At 46.7% G+C, this 19,795-nt stretch overlaps 1 protein-coding gene across 50 annotated transcripts in view; it reads left to right on the forward strand.

Moving 5' to 3' along the window:
- The window catches only part of LOC108002582 (MAP7 domain-containing protein 1), a 142,760-nt gene that overhangs the window by 80,544 nt on the left and 42,421 nt on the right, over positions 1-19,795 (forward strand). For 10 of the 50 annotated variants that reach the window (XM_062071192.1, XM_062071188.1, XM_062071190.1 and 7 more), the window contains exons 2-4: positions 5,234-5,395; positions 15,620-15,863; positions 16,299-16,561. The exons of 29 other annotated variants lie outside the window; for them this stretch is intronic. In XM_062071192.1, coding sequence (XP_061927176.1) covers positions 5,234-5,395; positions 15,620-15,863; positions 16,299-16,561 — 669 coding nt within the window. Of the gene's footprint in view, positions 1-5,233; positions 5,396-7,936; positions 11,462-11,482; positions 11,941-15,054; positions 15,864-16,298; positions 16,562-19,795 lie in introns of those variants that run through there. 11 more of the 50 variants (XM_062071202.1, XM_062071226.1, XM_062071207.1 and 8 more) reach the window with 9 other exon arrangements.

Consider the following 19,795-nt stretch of genomic DNA (forward strand, 5'->3'; position numbering starts at 1 on the left):
ATCGAAGCTCTCGAGAGAAAGTAGAGAAAATTCCTCGGCGTTTCGATCGTTCGACAGTGAAAATGGAAAGGAAACTTTTACGAGTCGTCTTTGTTTCGTCTAATTTTCCGAATCCGCGATCTTCTCGAAACATCTTCGAGTTGCAAACGCTCGAGTCGACTCGCGTCGCGTCATCCTCGAGTCTTGGAGATTGGTCATCGTCGAATTCGTTATTCCATTCACGACCTTAGCACGACGTCGTCCTTATGAATCGATCGTGCCTATCGAACTTTCTAACAGACGTTGAGAAACACGGACGCGGAGTCGAGGTGTGGTGCCGCGTTGCGCCAATCCATCGCCCGATTCCCTTTTTTTTCGTTTCGAGAGGAGCGGATTCGAGTCAAATATTCGAACCTTCCGTTCGAGGACAGCGAGACGAGCGGTCCACATTTTTTTCTTCGCGAAAGAGACGAATCCGGATTAGATCGAGACACGCTCACGATATTTCTTCGAGCGTTTTTTGCGCAAGATCGAGCAAGATCGAATTTGCTACGAAGAATTAATTAATGGATCTTTTTCATCGCGGTGACGACAGCGACGAAAAATTTCGTAATTTGTCTCTTCCTTCCCGACGATTCGACCATTCAACGCGTTAATTCGTGACGAGGTTAAACCGCGAACGAAAAATTTCCAGCCCTAACTTTAGCCCTTACGCATCGTTCCTTAGAGACGTCGCCTCCTTTCCACCTAAGATTCCACGTAATTGCAGCACGCCTCGCGAGAGAACTCGTCGTGACTAATAGATCTGCTGATGTCACGCGCTAAAAACTACGTCTCCGCGCTCGATAAGCGACCGGCATTCATTCTTTGTCCTCCCCTTTCCTCTCTTTCTCTCTCTCTCTCTCTGTCAAGTATCGACCGCTAGTTTCGATTCGTTCGAAACAAAAGTATCGCGACAAGGTTTTCGAAAGAGGCGCTTTTCCATCTACCGTCCTTTCCCTAAAGTTCTCTTCGCGCGAAGCTTTTGATTGCTTCTTTCGCCTATCCGGATTCGCGGTTATTTCACTTCCTTTATCGGTGGATCGAATCGAGATTCGATTACACCTGGCTATTGGAAATCTCTATTTTTCTTCCTTTTGAAAAAGTTTTATCGAGTTTCCGCGCGAGGGAAAAGGTCGCCTCTGTCGACCGATTTCGATTACCGTTCTTTTGGAAAATCGGGGGTGAGGGGAGGCGTAAAAATATCAATCGCGAACGATGCGTCGTGTGATGCGTATGACTAATCGAACGGCGTGACATTTCCCTTTTTTTCTTTCCTTTTTTCTCCTTCTCTCTCTTTTTCAAAGCTCGATTGAAATTATTATGGAGACTTTCCACCCATCGTCTCGAATCACGTTTCATAGAAACGTGGAAACATTGTTTCGTTCTGGTTCGGGGTCACCGTACCAACCGGAACGATCGTAGGAAATGAAAAGTTGGACGGTGGAAGGGGGTGTAAAACGGATTAAAATGGAGGGCGGGGGAGGGAATGTCGCGAGGATGAATCGGCAGGCAACTCGATGGGATTGCGTAAATCGGAAGCGATGGGATTATTAATCGTGGCGCGCGTTGATTTACCCGATAATTAACAATTATCATCGAGCGATGCGACGTAATCAGAATGCGACAACTGTTCTTTCTATCGTTTATCGTCGGCTCCATTTATCGATACGTCGCGCCGTTTCTTCTTCTATTCCCGTGGAACAATTATAGATAAAATTTTGTATTCCCTTTTCTTTTCTTTTCTTCTCCTTTCCTTTCTCTCTTTCTCTTTTTTACATTTCTGCCATTATTCGAACGCGATAAACGAGCGGAGGCTTTCTGAAATGGAATTTACGACCGCTTTACGCGGCATACGTGCACTCGGAATCGCAATAAAACACGTTGCACGCGTGCGCGCGTTCCGCTACGCTAAATCTCGAGCCACGTTTTAATAATAATCGACATCCACGTTTCTTTTCTGTTGCAGGTGAGTATCTGATCGTAAAGAGAAGAGGGATATGTACACGAGCCAGTGATTGTTCTCGTGCGGTACGTAGAAAGGAAATTCCTACCAGAAACTCGATCGAGGAGGATAGAAGTGAGCCGTGGTAAATGAATTCGTTGCATTCGGTGCCGCGTCATCGCGCTTAATATTAAACACTGGCGGGAAATCGAGCTAATTACGAAACTTTGTGCACACTCCGGGAAATTGGAAACGAATGCATCGTTTCCGTCTTCCAATCGTTTTTATCGTGTCTCTCTCTTTTTCTTGAAATTCGATGACGCCGTCTCGATGATACAGCTCTCAAATTTTGTACGATAATCGAATTTCACTCGGAACAACAGCTAAGAGAATGTAGATCGGAATAGTTTTTTTTTTTTTAAGTTCCAATTTTTCGAACTCGTTGAGAAAATTATTGATCGATAAAGAAATTGAAATTGAAGTTGAAACTGTACAATTCAGTTTCAAATTAATCAACGCGTCGAAAAATAACTCCAACTCTTTAAGTAAGTCGTAGTACCTCAAAGAGAGGTATATCGTTTTCTAATCCATTAAATTGGAATTCCAATTGCGATACAATTTTTCCAAGCCACCGATCAACGACGATGCTCGACTCATTTATCATCGCTATCATCATTGTTGCGGCGGCATATGTTATACAATATCTGCGTCGAATGAAAAATATTTTCCAGCAAGCCGTCTAGTTTTTTAGCCGGGATTCGGCGATGCTTCGATTAGAAAATATATACGTGACCGAGGAATGGTAAATTCGTGGACCCCTCTTCTCCCTCCCCCTTCTCTCTCCCCTTCGAGTAATAACGTGTTCGTGCGAAATTGCGGCGCATCCTGCATTCTCGTTATATTTCATATGCACTTTGTCAAGCGCGCGAAGCCTCGAGATGGGACGAGAGGATCTCGCGGGCGTGAAGGAGAGGCCCGCCCCTCCTCCTTGTGACACTTTATCCCAAGCCCTGCGCGGCAAAAGGGAACGGGCCGTGACGAGCAATTAATTTCGTGCTCGTCGAACATTTGACGCCTTGAAAATTTCCTTCCCCGCCACAAATATTTCCCTCAAATAACTTCGCGATTCCTCCGATTACCAACCAACGTTTTTCTCGTTCCTTCTCTTTGTAAAGTAAAAAAAAAAAAACGAAAAATACATCGTCGAAGCGTATAAGTCGCGTAGTAAAGGCTGGTAGAAGAAATCGCGAATCCAGCGAATTTCGCGACATTTAATTTGCGATAAGAGCGTACCGATAAGACTAGTTCACCGACTCATCGGTCATAAGTGGTGGGAATGGGGGAGGAATAATGCTCGCCTCATATTTTATCCGCCGCAATTTATGACGTCCGCCGTGGTAAATAATCGCGCGAGATTAAGATACCTTATCGCTGACTCAGCATTCTTCTCTATACTCGGCGAATTCGTCGTATCGAGCCAATTTTTCCAATACGACCTTATTGTACATTTTTTTTTTCCACGAGCAATCCGCTCTTGGAGAGGATCTTGCAATAGAGTTAAGCGATCTGTCGAAACGTAGTAACGGGCGTCGTCGATTAATATCATTGTTGGAAACCGTTCTTCGTAGAGCCCCCATGGAAATTCTGATCGATCAATCCGGATAGGATAGAAAGTATCGTTCGACCGATTGACACCGATGGATGTTACGATTGGCACGGTGATTGACGCCTATCCGCTGGATGAGTTGCTCTATCGTGCCGACGCAAAATCTGGTGGCTCTAACGATGATTCATCGTGGAAAATTCCATCGCTTTGAGCCGCGCGATTAACGCGTCCCACTTTTTTTTCTTTCTTTCTTTTTTTTTTAGCATCGTACGCTTTCTGCAATTTTATTTATCCAACTTTCACCACGTTCCTATTTCATCGACCGCTCTTTGTTCGATAATTCCATCGATGATGGATCTTCTCCATCATTCTATCTTCGCTCCGATCGAGAATAAGACGATCCCCTGCTCGCCTTTTACGGCTGGATTCAACGGCGAAAGTAAGTAAATAAGTAATTCCTTGGTCGGAAATTTATCAGGAATCTAAGCTGGATGAATTATTCATCGGCTTCCTCGATTGCGTCCATCATTCGTGAGACCGTTTCTTACGCGTTCACCATATTACACGGAATAAACCCGTGCATCGCTCGTACTTCCGCTTCCATCTACGTATATCGTATACCCTCGTAAACTGTCGCAATTTCAGCGCCCTCCCCCCATCATTAATGTCCCTTGCGCTGCTCATCCGAGATTGGACGGCAAGTTTAAGAGAAGATTTCAGAAATAGTTTATCGATTCCAATTAACGATTGTGAAGCTCAAATAACTAGGGTACTCGAATCGCACGCGACAAATTACTCGACTAGAATCTCTTCTATCGACGGCTCTTATCGAATCGAGGCTTCGTTCGTGCCTATCTCCACTACCGCGATAAGGTCACGGATCATTCGTTCCCCGTTCAACCCGATTCAACCGCATCTCTCCCATCGAATCCACCGATTTCTAGACCGACTGGACGGATGATTCCGGCTATCCTTTCGCTGGAATACCGGCATTATTCTTATCTGGCGGGGAGGGGGAGCAACTCGAAGCCGCGAAATCTGACGCCAGCGTCCCGTGCGTGTAAGTTCGTGTTGGTGAATGAGGGATTGATGGGTTCGTTTGCGAATCTTAATCCGGCCATTGTTGCCGCCGCGGTTCGAATTGGTGAATCGTAAACGAGGACACAATATCTCGCGAGACCTTCCACGGTGAATCGAAATCCGCGGCATAAACGGATCAAGAAGATTATCCCGGATCGTCGCCCGCACGAGGGGTCGCCTCTTTCGTCAAATCTGACCTGTAGTGTCTCTCTCCTTTTCGTAAACTCCTCGCTCGTAGTCGAGAGAGGAATTTGGTTAGTTTGTTGCCTGCTTTTTTCCTCCCGTTCTCGATCGTTCAACCGGGACTTAAGTTGTTTTGAAAGTTGTTTGTCGATAGAGATGACGAGGGAAGAGGGATGGTTTGGTCTTTTCTTAAAAGCAATTTCGGAAACGATCGCCACTCCTGTGGTAATCGAAAAGTTTCGATTATTGATTGCTAATCGCTGCTACTTAGCGACCTACATACATCAGCATCTGTTTGCTGCTCTTTCGTTGCGTCGAGATGTTCCGCTTTTTAGGCAAGTGATATTCTTTGCATCGCGTATTGGGAATATCTTGAGTGTACCCATTTTTTGGTTTTCCAGGACGATGGTTTAATTTCGACGACGTTGGCCGCGAATTTCACGGGGAGGACGAGGCGGCGAATTCGAATGGAAGTCGGCCGAGAAAACTTGCCGATTCATCTTTGTGTTTGGCAAACTTTACCACCTCCGGAACAAAGGCGCCACTCCCTAGGAATAAGAAAAGTAATCACGGCCTTCTAACCAGTCCGCGAAACTTTTCCCCCGATGCGAGGAGAATCGATAGCCGAATTTTTTCTGCCCCCTCTCCTCCTAAACCCGCCACTCGCTATAAAAACGTGCCCGTTTCGCTTTTTTGTTCCTTTCGGTTTCGAAATACGTAGAATCGATGCATCCCTTCGCGTTAATCCGACGAGTGTTTATCTTCGATCGACTCGAGCGCGTGTTCGATCGCGAATCGTTAAATTTTCGAGAATTTCTCTGCCCTGGAGAAAAAGGAAAAGAAAAAGAAAGCGAGCGAGCCAAGTCTCGACTTGAAGACAGGCCAAATTCTGGAGCGTGCCGTCCGCGGCTTGTTCGCGACCGTGTTTTAATATCATTGGGGAAAAAACACTCGGTTGGGGGATGTTGGAGGGTAATAAAATTTTTCGGCGGAGTTCGTGCCCCTTTTTTTCGATTCGCCGCATGTAGCTTCGGTACTCCGTTGGTACGGTTCCAAGTGGGCACCGTTTAAAAAAACTCGTCCGACGACCGCTAGATTTAGACGATGTTCCAACGTCGACCTCCTCTTTTTCTTCTTCTTCTTCTTCTTCTTCTTTCCACTCCCGACTCCTGACGTCTCTTCGCTCGAATAAGACGTACCGTTCTGGCCACGGTTCCGAGTTATTAAAGCGTAGAAACCGGAACTAATTCCCTCGAAATTACCGTAGTGAAGGTCCATCAGAAGTATATCGTTTCACCGATAAAAGCCTCTCTCGTTTCTTCTCTAACTGAGATTCTCTTCTCTCATCGATCTCTCTATCTTTTCTGCATACGTTCTTTTCGCCACGCTCCGAATCGAATAATTTAGTAAATGCTTCGTTAAATTCTAATCGCTGATTAACGCGTTCATACACGCTTTTGACTCTAGATCATTCGATGGGCTCGAGATCCAATTAATAATCTGGAAATCGGGACAGGAAGCTAATATATCGTTATTAACCGATTATTGACCACCGGCAGGTATAAAAATATGGAAAGCGGAATCGCGACAACCGAGTTTCTTCTTTCCTTTAATTTCATCTTTTTTCCCTCGCTCAGAGAACTCCGTTTCCGCGTACAGCGCGTAATTCATGGTCTCGTCGCGATATCATTGGAGGGAAAATACCGGATGGGTTTTAATTAATCGGCGGAAATCGGAGGGAAAGGGAGGATGCGGGAGGATGATAAAAACGAAGACGTTTCGACGAAGCAATTATCGAAGGCAGTGTTCGGCTATATCGAAGCGTGACATCGGTGCGCATCGAGGCGCGCTCCTCTCCTCCTTGGCTCGGAAATTCCCTACGTATCGGAACGTAGGGAGAAGGGAGAAAAGATCGTGGAGCTGCTCGATAACTCTCGATAACTCGCGGTCCGCACAGAGTCGTCTGCGCGGGGAACAAAGAAGCTGCGACGTCGACATTATCTCGATCGAATAAAAATGGCCGAGTCCTTCGATACACTTGACATAAATCTCGCCAACGATAAAGCGGGGGCTGCGGTAACGAGCAATACGTACGATCGTTAATGCCAGCAACCGCGATGGAAAACGACTCTCCTCTTCTCTCTCTCTTTCCTCTCCCTTCCGCCCTCGGCCATTTTGCGAAACCATTTTTTCCACCCTCCTCTCCTTCGATCGGAACGAAACGATAGATCCCAACCGATCTATCTGTCCGTTCTGGAAAGGAAAAAAAGAGGGTTGATCTCGAGGAGGGGCGTGAAAATCGCGAGGCACGTTTCCTTCCAAAACGGTGGGAGGAAACATTTTATAGGCTAAATAACGAGGCACGGTTCGAATCCTTGGATTTTTCATCGGGACCGCTTTAAATCTAAATTTCGAGAACCCCTCGAGGGTTAGTGGATGGATATGCGAGGGAGGGGCGAGTTTGGGGAAAGGAATAAATTACGAAGCGAGAGTCCAGTCCAGTAATTTTGACCTGGAACCGTTCTAACCTCCCTCCTGTGCACCAATGAAAAGTTCTCTTTTCGCGTATATGTATTGGGTAGAGGAGGATCGATAATCGATGATCTCCTGCTCGTACACGAATCCACGTCCTCCTCCTTGGAAATATTTCGACCCCGGCAATATCGCGGAAATATGGAGAGAGAGGGAGAGAGATCGGACTAGTCGCAAGCCTTCTACTTGGAGACGGATCCGATAGCGAATCGAACGGTGCTTTTACCTAAAATTCGTTTATCGTGTTCATAGGGTGCATCGGCGCGCGATTCTATGGGATACGTGGTTCCGTCAATTTCATCAGCGCGCTTCACGGATTTGCAAAACGCCCCTGCTATCGCGTGCGAGATGCACGTTCGAAAATCTTTTTTAAACCGCAGACGAGTTTTTTTCCCTCCTTGAAAAGGCTTTTCGCTGTTCCCAGTTTTCATTGTTCGATTATATTTAATTAAATGTTACGAATATGTATTATAGGTTTTATCTCTCGATCAATTCTTCGGGATTGATCCTTTTCGTATTTTTGCTTTTTTCCTTTCTTTTTAAACTCGTGAAAAATATTCACGGATATCATATCTATTCGAACTTCTTTTCACGTAGTAGTCATCTTACGATTCTTCACGGAGAAAAAGGCGATCGTCCATCCTGGAAACGCCGAGTCACTAACGACGTTTTCTCTTCTCGCGTCTTTTCTTTTCGGTGAAATCCCAGCCGGTGGGAATTGTGTACCCAGCCAGGGCAACGAATCTCCCGTTTACTTTACCTGCTGGCGGACCCGTCACGTATCGGGCGGTTTCAATTTTCTCCGCGACTTTTTTTCTTTTTCTTTTTCCCCACCATAGGCGCGACGAGGAGGGGGAAAGAAACGCGGCTCATCTTCGAAATATCATTCTGGCCGGTGTCCAAGAGCCGCGTCCATTCCGAGGGCGCATTTCTTCGGTGTAATCAGAGCGCCGTCGACGATAAATCGGATTCGAATCGGGCCAATAGGCCTGTGTGGAAATAATGGAGGGCGAAGTCGTGCGTGCGAGGCGACGTTGGGACAGAAAGAATCGTGGATTTCGATTTAGCCCATATACTGCCCCATCCCTGCCATTGTTGCTAACCGGAGGCTGGCCGTATCGATAAAAGTTCTCGTCGCGCGTCGTATTTGTCGTCCCGGAGAAAAGAGAATTTCCCATCCAGGTTTATGAAAGGGGATCGATTTCAGTGGCTTTAAATGGAAAGTACGCAGCTATGTGTCTCGTCAAAGTCGGGCGTCGGACGAGCCAGAACCCTGTGAAACCCGGTTCTCTGTCGAGAAAGAAAGAACGAACGAACGTTCGATCCAACTCGTCGTACGTGTAAAAGGTATCCAACTCGACGTTGGCGCCAAGCTGCGTGCAGCTGTATCTCTGCCTCCCCGTATCTCTCGCTAATGTTGGAAAGATTCGCCGACAGGGATAAAAACGAAAGAATCGTTACTGCGGACATACATCGTGCGCGAATTCCGATTTATATTTCGGTTTCCTTTTTCGTTCTTGGACGACTCGCTTCGTATCTTTGGTCCTTCGGCGCGAAGAAATCGGTGCGAAATTCGAGGATATCGAGGATATCGAGGCGTTGTAAGTGTATGGAGAAAATATCTATAGAAAGATAGCGGTCGTTTTAGGCGCGTAAACTTTAATTAGGGGGATTAGAGGAGGCAGCAGTTGGACGGAAATGGGAAATCGATGGTTGGAAAGTGTGCGTTCGGGTTACGGCGTGTTGGAAATTATGTTCGGATCCTTCGTTACTGTTGCACAGGCATTAAATCAGATTGTATTTCGGGATGAGACTCGAGGAATTCGATCGGTAGGGGATCAGGAGGAGGCACGATCGAAGAAAACGCTTTCCTGATTCGCAAACAAAGACAGTGATCCTGATGGAAAGCGAAAATCCGCGACTGAGAAACCGTGGTTGGAAAGGAAAACGCGATTAACTATCTCTCGATTTTTCCAAAATCGCTCTCTTTGTCCCGATATCGTCGAGGAGGCGAAATTAATCCCCGGTAATTAACCTCGTGCGACTGTTTGCCTCGAGTAAAGACTCGAGTTCACGCCTCGAGCGATGCTTCCATCAGATTTCTGACAAGTTTTGCTGCACGAGTTTCGATGCCGACCGTGGAGAAGGACGGGTTTGGAGAAGTTTGGAAGGATATAGCTCGATACTCGGGAACGATGCTGCAGTATTTCGTGATCATTGTAGAACTTTTTTACATAAACGTTGCCGCGAGTTGCGATAAACATATTTATCGGGAATACTTTCGAGAGAAAAAAGTTTACAAAATGAATCTCGATTAATCATCTAGACGATAATTTGGATGTAACGATAGAAAATACAATTCCTTTCGAAAAATGTACAAACTTTTTCTATCAAAACTCAAGACCATTTCTTCGAAGATTAAACGTTCGTATGCAAGAATTTCTCGAAGTTTCAAAAGCAAAAACGGGTGGAACGTTGTTCGCGAGCAAATATTTAAGTAACGGAAGGAACTAATTGTTTTGTACCAACGTTTATTTGATTCCGAGAGAGAGAGAGAAATGGAAAAATCGCGGAGAATAACACGTGCTTCGAAATCTCTTGAATTCCATCCAGGAAAGAAAGAAATCGGTGAATCGGGTTGGCGATATTCCCCGAGCGAGTGGCTTCGTCTGGACTCCTATTACTCCAGTTTCTCGAAATGGACGACGACGTCGAGAACCTATCCAGCCAGACACGCCCGGAATTTCGGAAGAGGACCCGTATGCGGATTCCAGTCGTGTCGCTCCCGAGAGCAATGTGGGCGAGGGATCGACGAACGAACGCTCGCCCCCCCTCCGTGCATCCGCGATTTCGCGAAAGAAGAACGAAGGAAGGAATCGTACGCCTCGTTCCGAATTCGCAGCAAGCTCGTGTCCCACACGCATCCTCCCAACGTCCTTTGTCGAGTGGAACGATCGATTCGAATTTCCATCTTCGGAAGGAAAGGTGGAAAGGTGGCTCTCGCGTAGAAATTTTATGTTCTTTGTTCGTTAACCTTCTCCCGTTTGAAATTTACCGATGCCACAGGCCGATAGGCATTCTGCCAGAACTTCTATTTGCTCGCCATTACATAATAGTAGTGTATTTGATCGATATTGGGCCACGAACGGGGTGCGATGGTACGAGGGAAAAATTTTGATATTTGGCAATGTTCGTTATCGAAATGTTATCGAAATGGTGAACAAATTGAAAAATTGCCACGGATTGTTTGACCGCGTTATCGTCGAATCGGTGCACGTTTCCCAATTATTCCCAAGAGCGGAATACGGACGGAGGGAATTCCGCGTGTGCGTTTGGAAAAATCGCTAGAGAGTGAGAAAGTAGAAAGAAAGAGAAGGAAGAGGAAAGAAATCCGTTGCCACTTGCGAGGATGTGGAGTTGTCTCTTTGTAGGATTCGTGGAAAAAGACGATATCTCCCCATACGATGGGTTCGAATCCGTGGAGGAGAGGAATCGAGGAGAGGATCCCTCGAGAGTATTCTACTTCCCTCGTCTTCAAGGTTATCGATCCTCGAGTGCTACGGTGAAAGAGGATGAAACAACACGGCCTCTCGCTCCTTTTCGGGGTGAAAAGGTTGGCGCGACCCTCCCGAATTCCCGCTTCTCTTTCTCCGCTCTGTTTTCAAGGTCACCCTCTCCCTTCGCTCTCGAAAAGGTGGCTCTCGGCCACGAAAAACACCAGCTACAGAAGTCGAGGAAAGCGAGAGGAGGAAGGATTGATCGTGCAGCTCGATCGATGATCCTTCGAATTATGCCCGAAACGAGTCGAAACGAAATTGTAGGTTCAAGGTCAGCGGCGCGAGGATCGCGAAGTCGGCGGAAACGTAATAATAAATCAAAGGCGTATCGTGGATGCTGAAGAAAGTTTGGCGAAATAAGGAATGGGAATGACGAGCCGATGGAAGGATACGGGATCGGAAGTGACGCGACACGGAGTCGAAAGGCAGAAAGAAGGAAGAAGAAGAGGAGGAGGAGGAGGAGGAGAAGTCGGAGGGTTGACCATTTCGGGAGTGTCGGAGGTGGCGGCCTGATCGATGCAACAGCAGCGCCGCTACGAGGTAGGAGGGAAAGGGCAGAGGGTAAGCCTCCCTTCCACCCTGTGTCGGCCTTCTCTCGGCATATCCCTCCCTCTCGGACCGTTGCACGCGTACTAACCGAGCGGCGCGCGTTCGGCTTCTCCGCTCCAGCCATCCCCCTCCAGCCTTTGCGTCGCTCCTCCACCACCACCACCGCCGCCAATTTTCAGATAGGGGTTGCTTCGACGCGACGCGACGCGGTGCGCCCTCTCTCGCTCTCCTCCGCCGTCCTTTCGCTCCTTTCTCCCTTTCGTGCCTTCCTCTCGCTCTTTCTCCCCCTCGCGCTCCCTCCCTCGCAGCCTCAGTTCTCGCCTGAAGACCGTGCGGTGTACAGGTGATCCGGCTCGTGCGTATTCACCCTCTCTGCGCTCGAGTTTGTTCGCCCGCCGTTCGTCGGGATGACGTGCTGCCGCGTTGCCACGAGGAGGACGCACGCTCTGTCCTGCCGCGTCGTCGACGAGGTGCGCTTCCTTCTTCTTTTTTTTTTTTCTCTCTTCTTACCAATTCCATCTTCTCCTTCGTGTGCGCTCGTCTTTCCTCCACCGAACTTCGTTCCTCCAGCAGGGAAATCATCCTGACAGGTTCCTCGTTTCGACTCTCTCCCTTGGAGAGGAGAAGAATTTCTACGTGTTGTGATGTGCTCGTCCTTTCTGTTCCTTCCTCGTTTGACTTTTTCTGGACGGAGTCCTATCTCTTATCGTTTGTTCTTCGTGAAAGTGTTTCGAGAAAAACCTTTTCCTCTTGTCCTTTCCCCGAATTCCTCCGAACACCTTCTTTTTTTGATATCTCGAACGAGGTGAGGCGGCGAGATCCGCTCGAGATTGTGCGCCGTGTGTAATAATCCATCGGAGATGAGTTTTCGATCACGTGGGCGGACGATCTGCTTCCATCGCATCTCGATAGTCTTCGACTCGATAGTCTGGAGAATATCTCGTTGCTATATATCGTGACGGGTTCAGTTTCTTCGCCGTCCCCTTTTAATCTCGCTCCTTTCAGAGGAATCCTTTTATCGTTATAATTAAAAAGCGCATCCTTGCTCGTTGAGAATTCGTCCAAATCTCTCTCGTCGATGTTTAATCTACGAAACACGCGACGCATTTACGTACGATTCCTCGATCACGTGGTTGCCTCGTTCATCGTTCTTCGCCGTATCGCGGCCGATCGTAGAATACAAGATTATCCTCTTCCACGCTCTTCTCCTCAATTAATCCGTTAAAAGGCGTTTCTTTTCAGGAACGTGCAATATATAACGCGATTAATATCCTCGTGAATTATATATTCGCATAACTCGGGACAGAATGATTTATCCTCGGTGCTTGCGCGGTAACCACCGGTATTAAGGTGGATTCTCACGGTGCTTCTAAATAATAGGAAGCGTTAAATTGGCTCTCGAGTTTGTGGGATCTAGCGGGATCCGAGTCTTACGTTATTTTTCTCCTCTGTGAAGCGCACAGTTGTCCACGTGTCTTCGAATTGGATTTACCGCGAATCTCGTTTCCCGGTTTAGATCCCGTCCTTGTACCTTTCGCGCCGTAATATTTTTTTCTTTCTTTCTTTCTTTTTTGTAGAACTGGTCGATTGATAGAACGCTGGTTTTTTTTTTTTTTTATTTTTTTCGAGTACAGTATCGAGACTCGAGGAGCGAGAAAAAAACAATGGGGCTTAGAAGAGATAACCGATGAAACGTCTGGGGAACGGGAATACCGGTTGTACGCGTGACACGTCAAAAGAACGGTAGCATTGTGCTCCATTTCTAAGGCTGACGGAAGCTCGATGATTCGTTCGCCAGCTGGCAAGGCCGGCTGGTCGTCGATGAGTCTGTTTTTAGCCGCGAACACGTGAATTAGCTATCCTCCACCGATCCCCTCGCTCTTCTTCCACTGTTTAACTCTGTATCGATTTCGCATTCGCCTCGGTGTGAACGCTTTCACGTTTCGCTCGTCCCGTTTCGATTTCATCCCGAATTCGTCTATTGGACGACGAGCGGAGAACGTTCGAAATAAAGGGGAGGAGATATCGGGGAAACGATCGTTTTCTCTAATCGGTCGTATGCTCCAACATCTTTTCGCCCCAATCGGCGCTTTTGGTTGGCAACGGTTGCTAACTAAAATCCAGAATCTCTCGGTTAAATGGCGAATGTCACCGAACGAACGCATGATACCAGAATTCGAACGATTTCTGGATCGCGTGGTGGTTACACGGCCTCGTTAACGCGGCCAATCCGATGATCGGATTTGCCGCAATTCGGCCGCCGTTCAATGGAATATAAGCGACATTTTTTCCCAGACGAGCGTTGCCATTCGCGCGCGAATCGTCATAATTAATCGAAACCCGATTGGTCGCGCAGAGGGAATCACGATCAGCGGTTTTCCACGCGACAGAGTTTTCCAAATACCCCCTCGAACGATCGTTATTGGAGCGGTATATGCGCAGCACGAGTCGAAAACGAGGATCGGAGGCGCGTGCATTGTCCGATGGAATCGGCAGCAGGGATTAAACCGACAATTGTCTCGAGAATTTCCGGGCAAATGGGGCTGCGACAGAAACAACGGGCATCATCGCGGCTGCATTCGGCAAGCGGACAGTTATCGGGCGTTGGATAACGCTTCGATGCCTGTAATGCGACGTCTATATGTATCGTCCGCGATTTTATCCAGATATATATTCCCATCGGCGCATAATTCTTTCGAATCTCTCCTTCGAAATATCGTCTTTCCTCATTTTTATTCTCTCTATCGACATTCCTCTCGGATAAACGGTGCATTATAAAGTCGTATGGATTTTCTAGCTTATCGGTTGCGCGATAAAAAATAGTAAATTGAACATCCCTTTCGATATTATTTAACCTCAACTTTTGGAGGGTAGGCTCGATCGCATTTCTTTCGCAGCGACCGCTCCTTCTTGCGCGAGAACTCGAAATACCAAAGCAAGCGTCAACGGAAGGAAGTTGGTGAGAGGAGGGATCCAGATATTCTCGCGAATGGGATCGAGTTAACAGCGTTAGACCGAACCGCAATGCAAACGAGTCGATGCACTCTCGTGCAGCCCCCGCATGCTTTGTTCCGGGTCCCACGACAACTGGCGAGGTTGTCGAGGCTGTCGTGGCCGAGGGCGGCCAGTAAATTTCCCAACGGCTGGCAACCGGCCAGACATTTTTATTACGGCCTACGCCTCACGAACGTTTCCTAGTCTTGGCCGCCGCTAACTAACGCCATTTCCCGGACGTATCGTTTCCCTCTTCGCGCACGCTCGTCCAGTGCTTTATGGAAACGACTCGAAACTTCTCCGTTCCTCTCTCTATCCACCTTTATCCATCCCTCTCTCGTGTACATATATATATATACCCTTCTTACAGGGGATTCTCTGGTAAAAGGTGTTTATGCCGAGCTTACGTGCGCTGGGCACGACCGGCTAAGAGGGAAATTCGTGGCACGCTCGCGAGCGTGCAAATCAGTCGGAACGTCTACGTGTAAAGTAATTTTCATCCAAGAATCCTATCCTCTCCCTCCAACCTGTCCCAACAACCGCTCGGCTTGATTATTTCGAACCGCGCTAACGTTGTTCCTCGATTTTAGGGAGGTAGTAGGAGCAGGTGAAGTTGGGGATAGAGTTGGGGGATATATGATTTAGGAATTGGAAGGAGGAAAGGAAGAGAAACGAGGAAAGGAGAAGGAACGAGGCTGGCAGGATGATGGCGAGGACGTAGCGACTCGTTCCAGCGATTCCCATTTATATTCGTTCCAACGTTTATTTCGTTATAACCCGTTGTAACCTGGCCCCCTCCTGTAAAGCTGTAGAGACGAGTGACGATGTAGTGTCGAACGATTCTCGCGACGGTGGGACCGCGAGCTACGTGTTCCCTGCGTGCAGAGACGACGGGGATGTCGGAGGCGCGGGATTTGTGAGAAAACCGGACGATAAAAGCGGAGGGATCGAGGTGTAACTAGAAGCGGGGTCCAAGTTCGAAGCGGATCGGCGTTCGAGCTTGGCGAAAGGAGGAGGGAGGGGCGGCAGTTAAAGGGACAGGAAGGAGGGGGGTGGTCCGCAAGGGCCACGGCCATGGGGGAGGCAGCATGTTCTCCGAGCTGTGCAGGGAGACTTTGCGGAAGGCAGCTGTGTGCTACAGTTCTGGTCGTGCAGGAAGTCCATCACCATCGCCACCAACGTCTCCGCCGCCATCTCCCGCCAAAGAAGCAAAGACTACTGCCAACGTTGACCTGGCAAATGTCCGTGATGCCTGCCACGAAGCCAGAGATCCAGGGACCAGCGGGAGGAGAGCGCCGCATCAGCAGCAACCGACGTCGTCAGGAACGTGCGTTACGGAATTCCGCGACTTCACCGCCGGAAGGAGATCGCCCACCGCCACCTCAACCGACTCCAGGGAGTACGTTTACGCCGCGGAAACGCTTCCCTCTCTGGTACAGCGATCGCGCACCGCGATCCCTTTTTCTTCCGATCTCGACTCCGCTCCCTTTTTTCTTCTTATTCGTTTCGCGATCGTTCAATGATATTACATCCCACCCGTTGTATCGGACTCGCGATGACGATGCAGCATCGGATCCAACGCGATCCGATTCTGCTGTAAATGGAATCGTTGCGTAGAATCGTCGAGATCGGGTCAGAAGAAGCCTGAGGGGAATCGTAGCCGGAAATTCGATCGTTCGCGAGGTTCGCGATTTCCGCGCGAGGCTAATTTAACTTCCTTAATCTCGGGGTTGAGAGAGAGAGAGAGAGAGAGAAAAAAAAATCGGTTTAACGATCGAATTGGCCGTTTCACGAATGGAAGCGCGTAAACGTATTCCCGTCACGGAATCCTCAGGAAGCGTTCAACGGTGGCCGCCGACTTCGGGAAAAGATTGGGCTGGGCCGAGGCGAGGGACGGGAAGCGAGGCTCGTTTCCGGCAGACACGAGGGACGGACGATCGGTGTCCCCCGAAAAGGGACGACAGTGCGAAGACAACAGGGGGTCGAGCGGAGGATACGAGTATGGCCGACCAGACTCGAGACTCGGTAGACAGTCCCCTGGGTCCCCAGGATCGTCGCCCGAACCAGAGGACAACTCCTCAACTTCTGGCGACGAAGGTATTGTTCTTGTCGCTCTCGTCTTTCCTTACTCGCGTCACGCGCGATTTTTATTTTTGCAAAAAGAGAAAAAGAGAAGAAAAAGTAGAAAACTATCGAGCGGAATTTTTTTTTTTTTTGTGAATTTGAAATTATTCTCACCGATGCGTTTGTAAAATTTAAGTTTTCGTTCTCGAACCGCAGGATCATTCCTTCTGCTGAACGTGCTAAACCTACGATATTTGTTTTTATAAAAGAAAAAAAAGAAAAAAGAAAATGGAAAATGATAATCGAGATAATGCGTTTATAAAATTTAAATGGCGCGAGCCAGAGGACCATTCCTCCATTTCTGAAGATATGGCATGTGCAACACGCGTACGCATTTATTTTGCTGCAAAAAAAAAAGAAAAAATAGAAAGCTATCGAGTGGAAATGTTTTTATTGCGAATTTAAAATTAGCCGCGGTAAATAAGAAATGGTCGAGGTAGTAATGCGTTTAACAAAATTTAAGTGACATAATTGATGGGAGCGTTATTAGGTTTAAACGGAGACACAAGTAGTTATGTGGGACAACTTGTTCGTCGTATTCGTCGTCGATACACTTTAATTAACGGGGGAAATCAAGTTTACCGGGCCACTGGCGGTCGTGATAGTTCCATCCTGGCAAATTAACGGCGCAAGGACATGCAAATCGAGTTTTCGAATTTATTTCGGAACAAATTTTTGTTTTTGTAGGCATTTGTGTTCAAAACACATTCGCACATAGATAAATATTAACTAAAAATTGGATTTTGTAAAAAATAAATAAATAAATAAATAAGAACATAGGGGACAGGTGTTTATCTCACTCGCATTGGTCGTTTCGCAGTCGTGCACTCCAAAAATTTGGCCATCGTGTGCGAGCAAGCATTCGTGAAGTTTTCCTCAACTTTTCGAAACAGCGAAGAAACGCGAACAATTTGTGACTTTTTACTCCATTAACGTGATTTTCGCCTCATGGGACCCAGTTCCCGACGAGGGATGCATCGAAACTTTTATACACTTGCAAACAAATGCTTCGAATACGATACAATGTACTTCAATGTACAAGTACGAAATTCTATTTTCAAATTCTTCTCAAATTTTTAGATGTCTCGAAAGACGATTCATAATTTCTTTTTCTTCTTTTAATATCTATACCGTTGAAGAAAAATAATTAAAAATTTCGAGTATAAAGTTACTTCGAGTAATCGCTTATTAAAATGCTTAAATAACATTTATTCGAGGCTGTTATAATTGATCCGTTTATCGTATAATCTCAACCGTTACAATTATTTCCGATTATGTCTCGAACAATAAATTATTGAAGTAACTTATCGAGTTAACTCGTAATTTCTACTAATAAATTTTGTTGCCCATCACTGGTTATTCCCTCGTCTAATCGACGAGAGCAACTCCGAATAAATTCACTAAATTCTAATTTTCTATTATCGCCAGTTCATTATTAATGAACTAATCGAATCGAACGGCGTTAATCTAACGAATCTAACGAATCTCAAAAGCCAGATCACGGGCGGTTAACCCGCTGTCGACTCGGCTTCCCTCTGATGTCTCTCTTTTTACCGTGGAAATTCGTTTGCAAAAGAAGAACGCGAGTGGAAGCCGGAACTTCCTTTCCCGCGACGCCTTCTTTGTCAGACTTTCAACGATTTTCCTCCCTTTTATCGAGCTTCCCGTCGACGATCTCTCGCTCTCCGCGAGAAAATTTGTCCCGTAACGGAAAGCAAAGGCGGAGAATTTTGTTCGACAAAAATAGCCAAGATACTTCGAGACGTCTGAAACCGCTTCGAGCTATCAGCTATCGATCCATTATGGAAACTCTTTTGAACTTTTTTCACGTTTCTCCGCGTCACTTGTTCGCCAGATTTTTATCCGCAAACGCATTTAACGATTAATCGTGAATTAACGTGTTCTAAACAACTTTCCTTCCAAATTTTTCTTTTAATTATAACTCGAGGATTTTCTTTTTTTTTTTTTTTACCTTTTTAAAGTTTAGAGATTTTTCATCGAAACTTGCTACTCTTCTCGATACTGCTACTACTGCTATTACTCTTTATATAGTTATTAAAAGCGGAGAGAAAAGTTTTCACGTTTCAATCACGAATGATATAATACCTTCACCCAACCTCGCCTAAACTTTTTCCATATCTAACTGAAACAATCTCCCTCCACTATCGATACGCGAGCGCAACTAATCAACTCCTCGACTGTCTCCACCTTTCCATCCAACGAACGTTGTCCCGCGCGCTGTCCCGTTTCCCGAAACAAATCACTTTCGATATGACGTTCAGTATTCGATCAGCCCGGATAGAAACGGAATTGGAGATTCGGCGCGTTTCGTCGACGCCCAGAAGAGTCGAAAGAGCGAAATTTCCAAATATGCTTCTTGTTTGCCCCAATTTTTTGAACATTGGGTGGCCAGTAGCCGCCCAACAAAATTCCTCTCGATTCGAGTCGTTGCCTTCCCCGATCTTGAATCCCCGGCTTCCTCGAACAAGTCGCCGAATATCTCGCGAACGCGAGATAAAACTTTGCTGAAATATTCTTCGACAAACAATTTTTTGTCAACGCGTCCAGTACGTATTCCCGTATCGATTTTGGCTCGTAATCTCGGCGGAGGATTATGCGGAAATGAGCGATACCCGCGTGGTGAGGGAAATCAATAATATCGTGGACGATGATGCGGCAAAGGTACGGCGATAACGCCCCGTAATTGCTGGCTATCGAGTCGCATCGTGCAAATTATTAGATTTTACGAATTATTATTCGAATATTTGCATTTATTCGGCAACATTTATTATTTGCTTAAATATTCGACGAAATTAAAATTGACACGTCCAAATATGTATATATATATACGTGTTACATCCTCGAATTAAAATTATAATTATCGTCAACATCTAAAGTTTTATCTCATTATTGTTTGGAAATCTTCTCGTTTAATATCATTCTCCGAGATCCTTCTCCTCGAAATCATCGGGAACGAAAGACAACGTCAACGTTTCGAAGGATAGATCTCTCTTCTTACCGCGCGATCGTTTCTTTTCCTGACTTCGGCGCATAATCTTTAATCCAAGGATTAGCGGGAGAAGAGACACGAGAGATAAACGGCGTTGAGATCCGTCGTGGTTGGACAAAGCCGTTTCGGGGCGACCCTCGATCGGCGATATAATTGTTTCGAAAGCGAGTAGCGGAGTAAGACGGAGGCTCGTTAAT

The sequence above is a fragment of the Apis cerana genome, linkage group LG2 (genome assembly GCF_029169275.1).
Source record: "Apis cerana isolate GH-2021 linkage group LG2, AcerK_1.0, whole genome shotgun sequence".
Lineage (NCBI taxonomy): Eukaryota > Metazoa > Arthropoda > Insecta > Hymenoptera > Apidae > Apis > Apis cerana.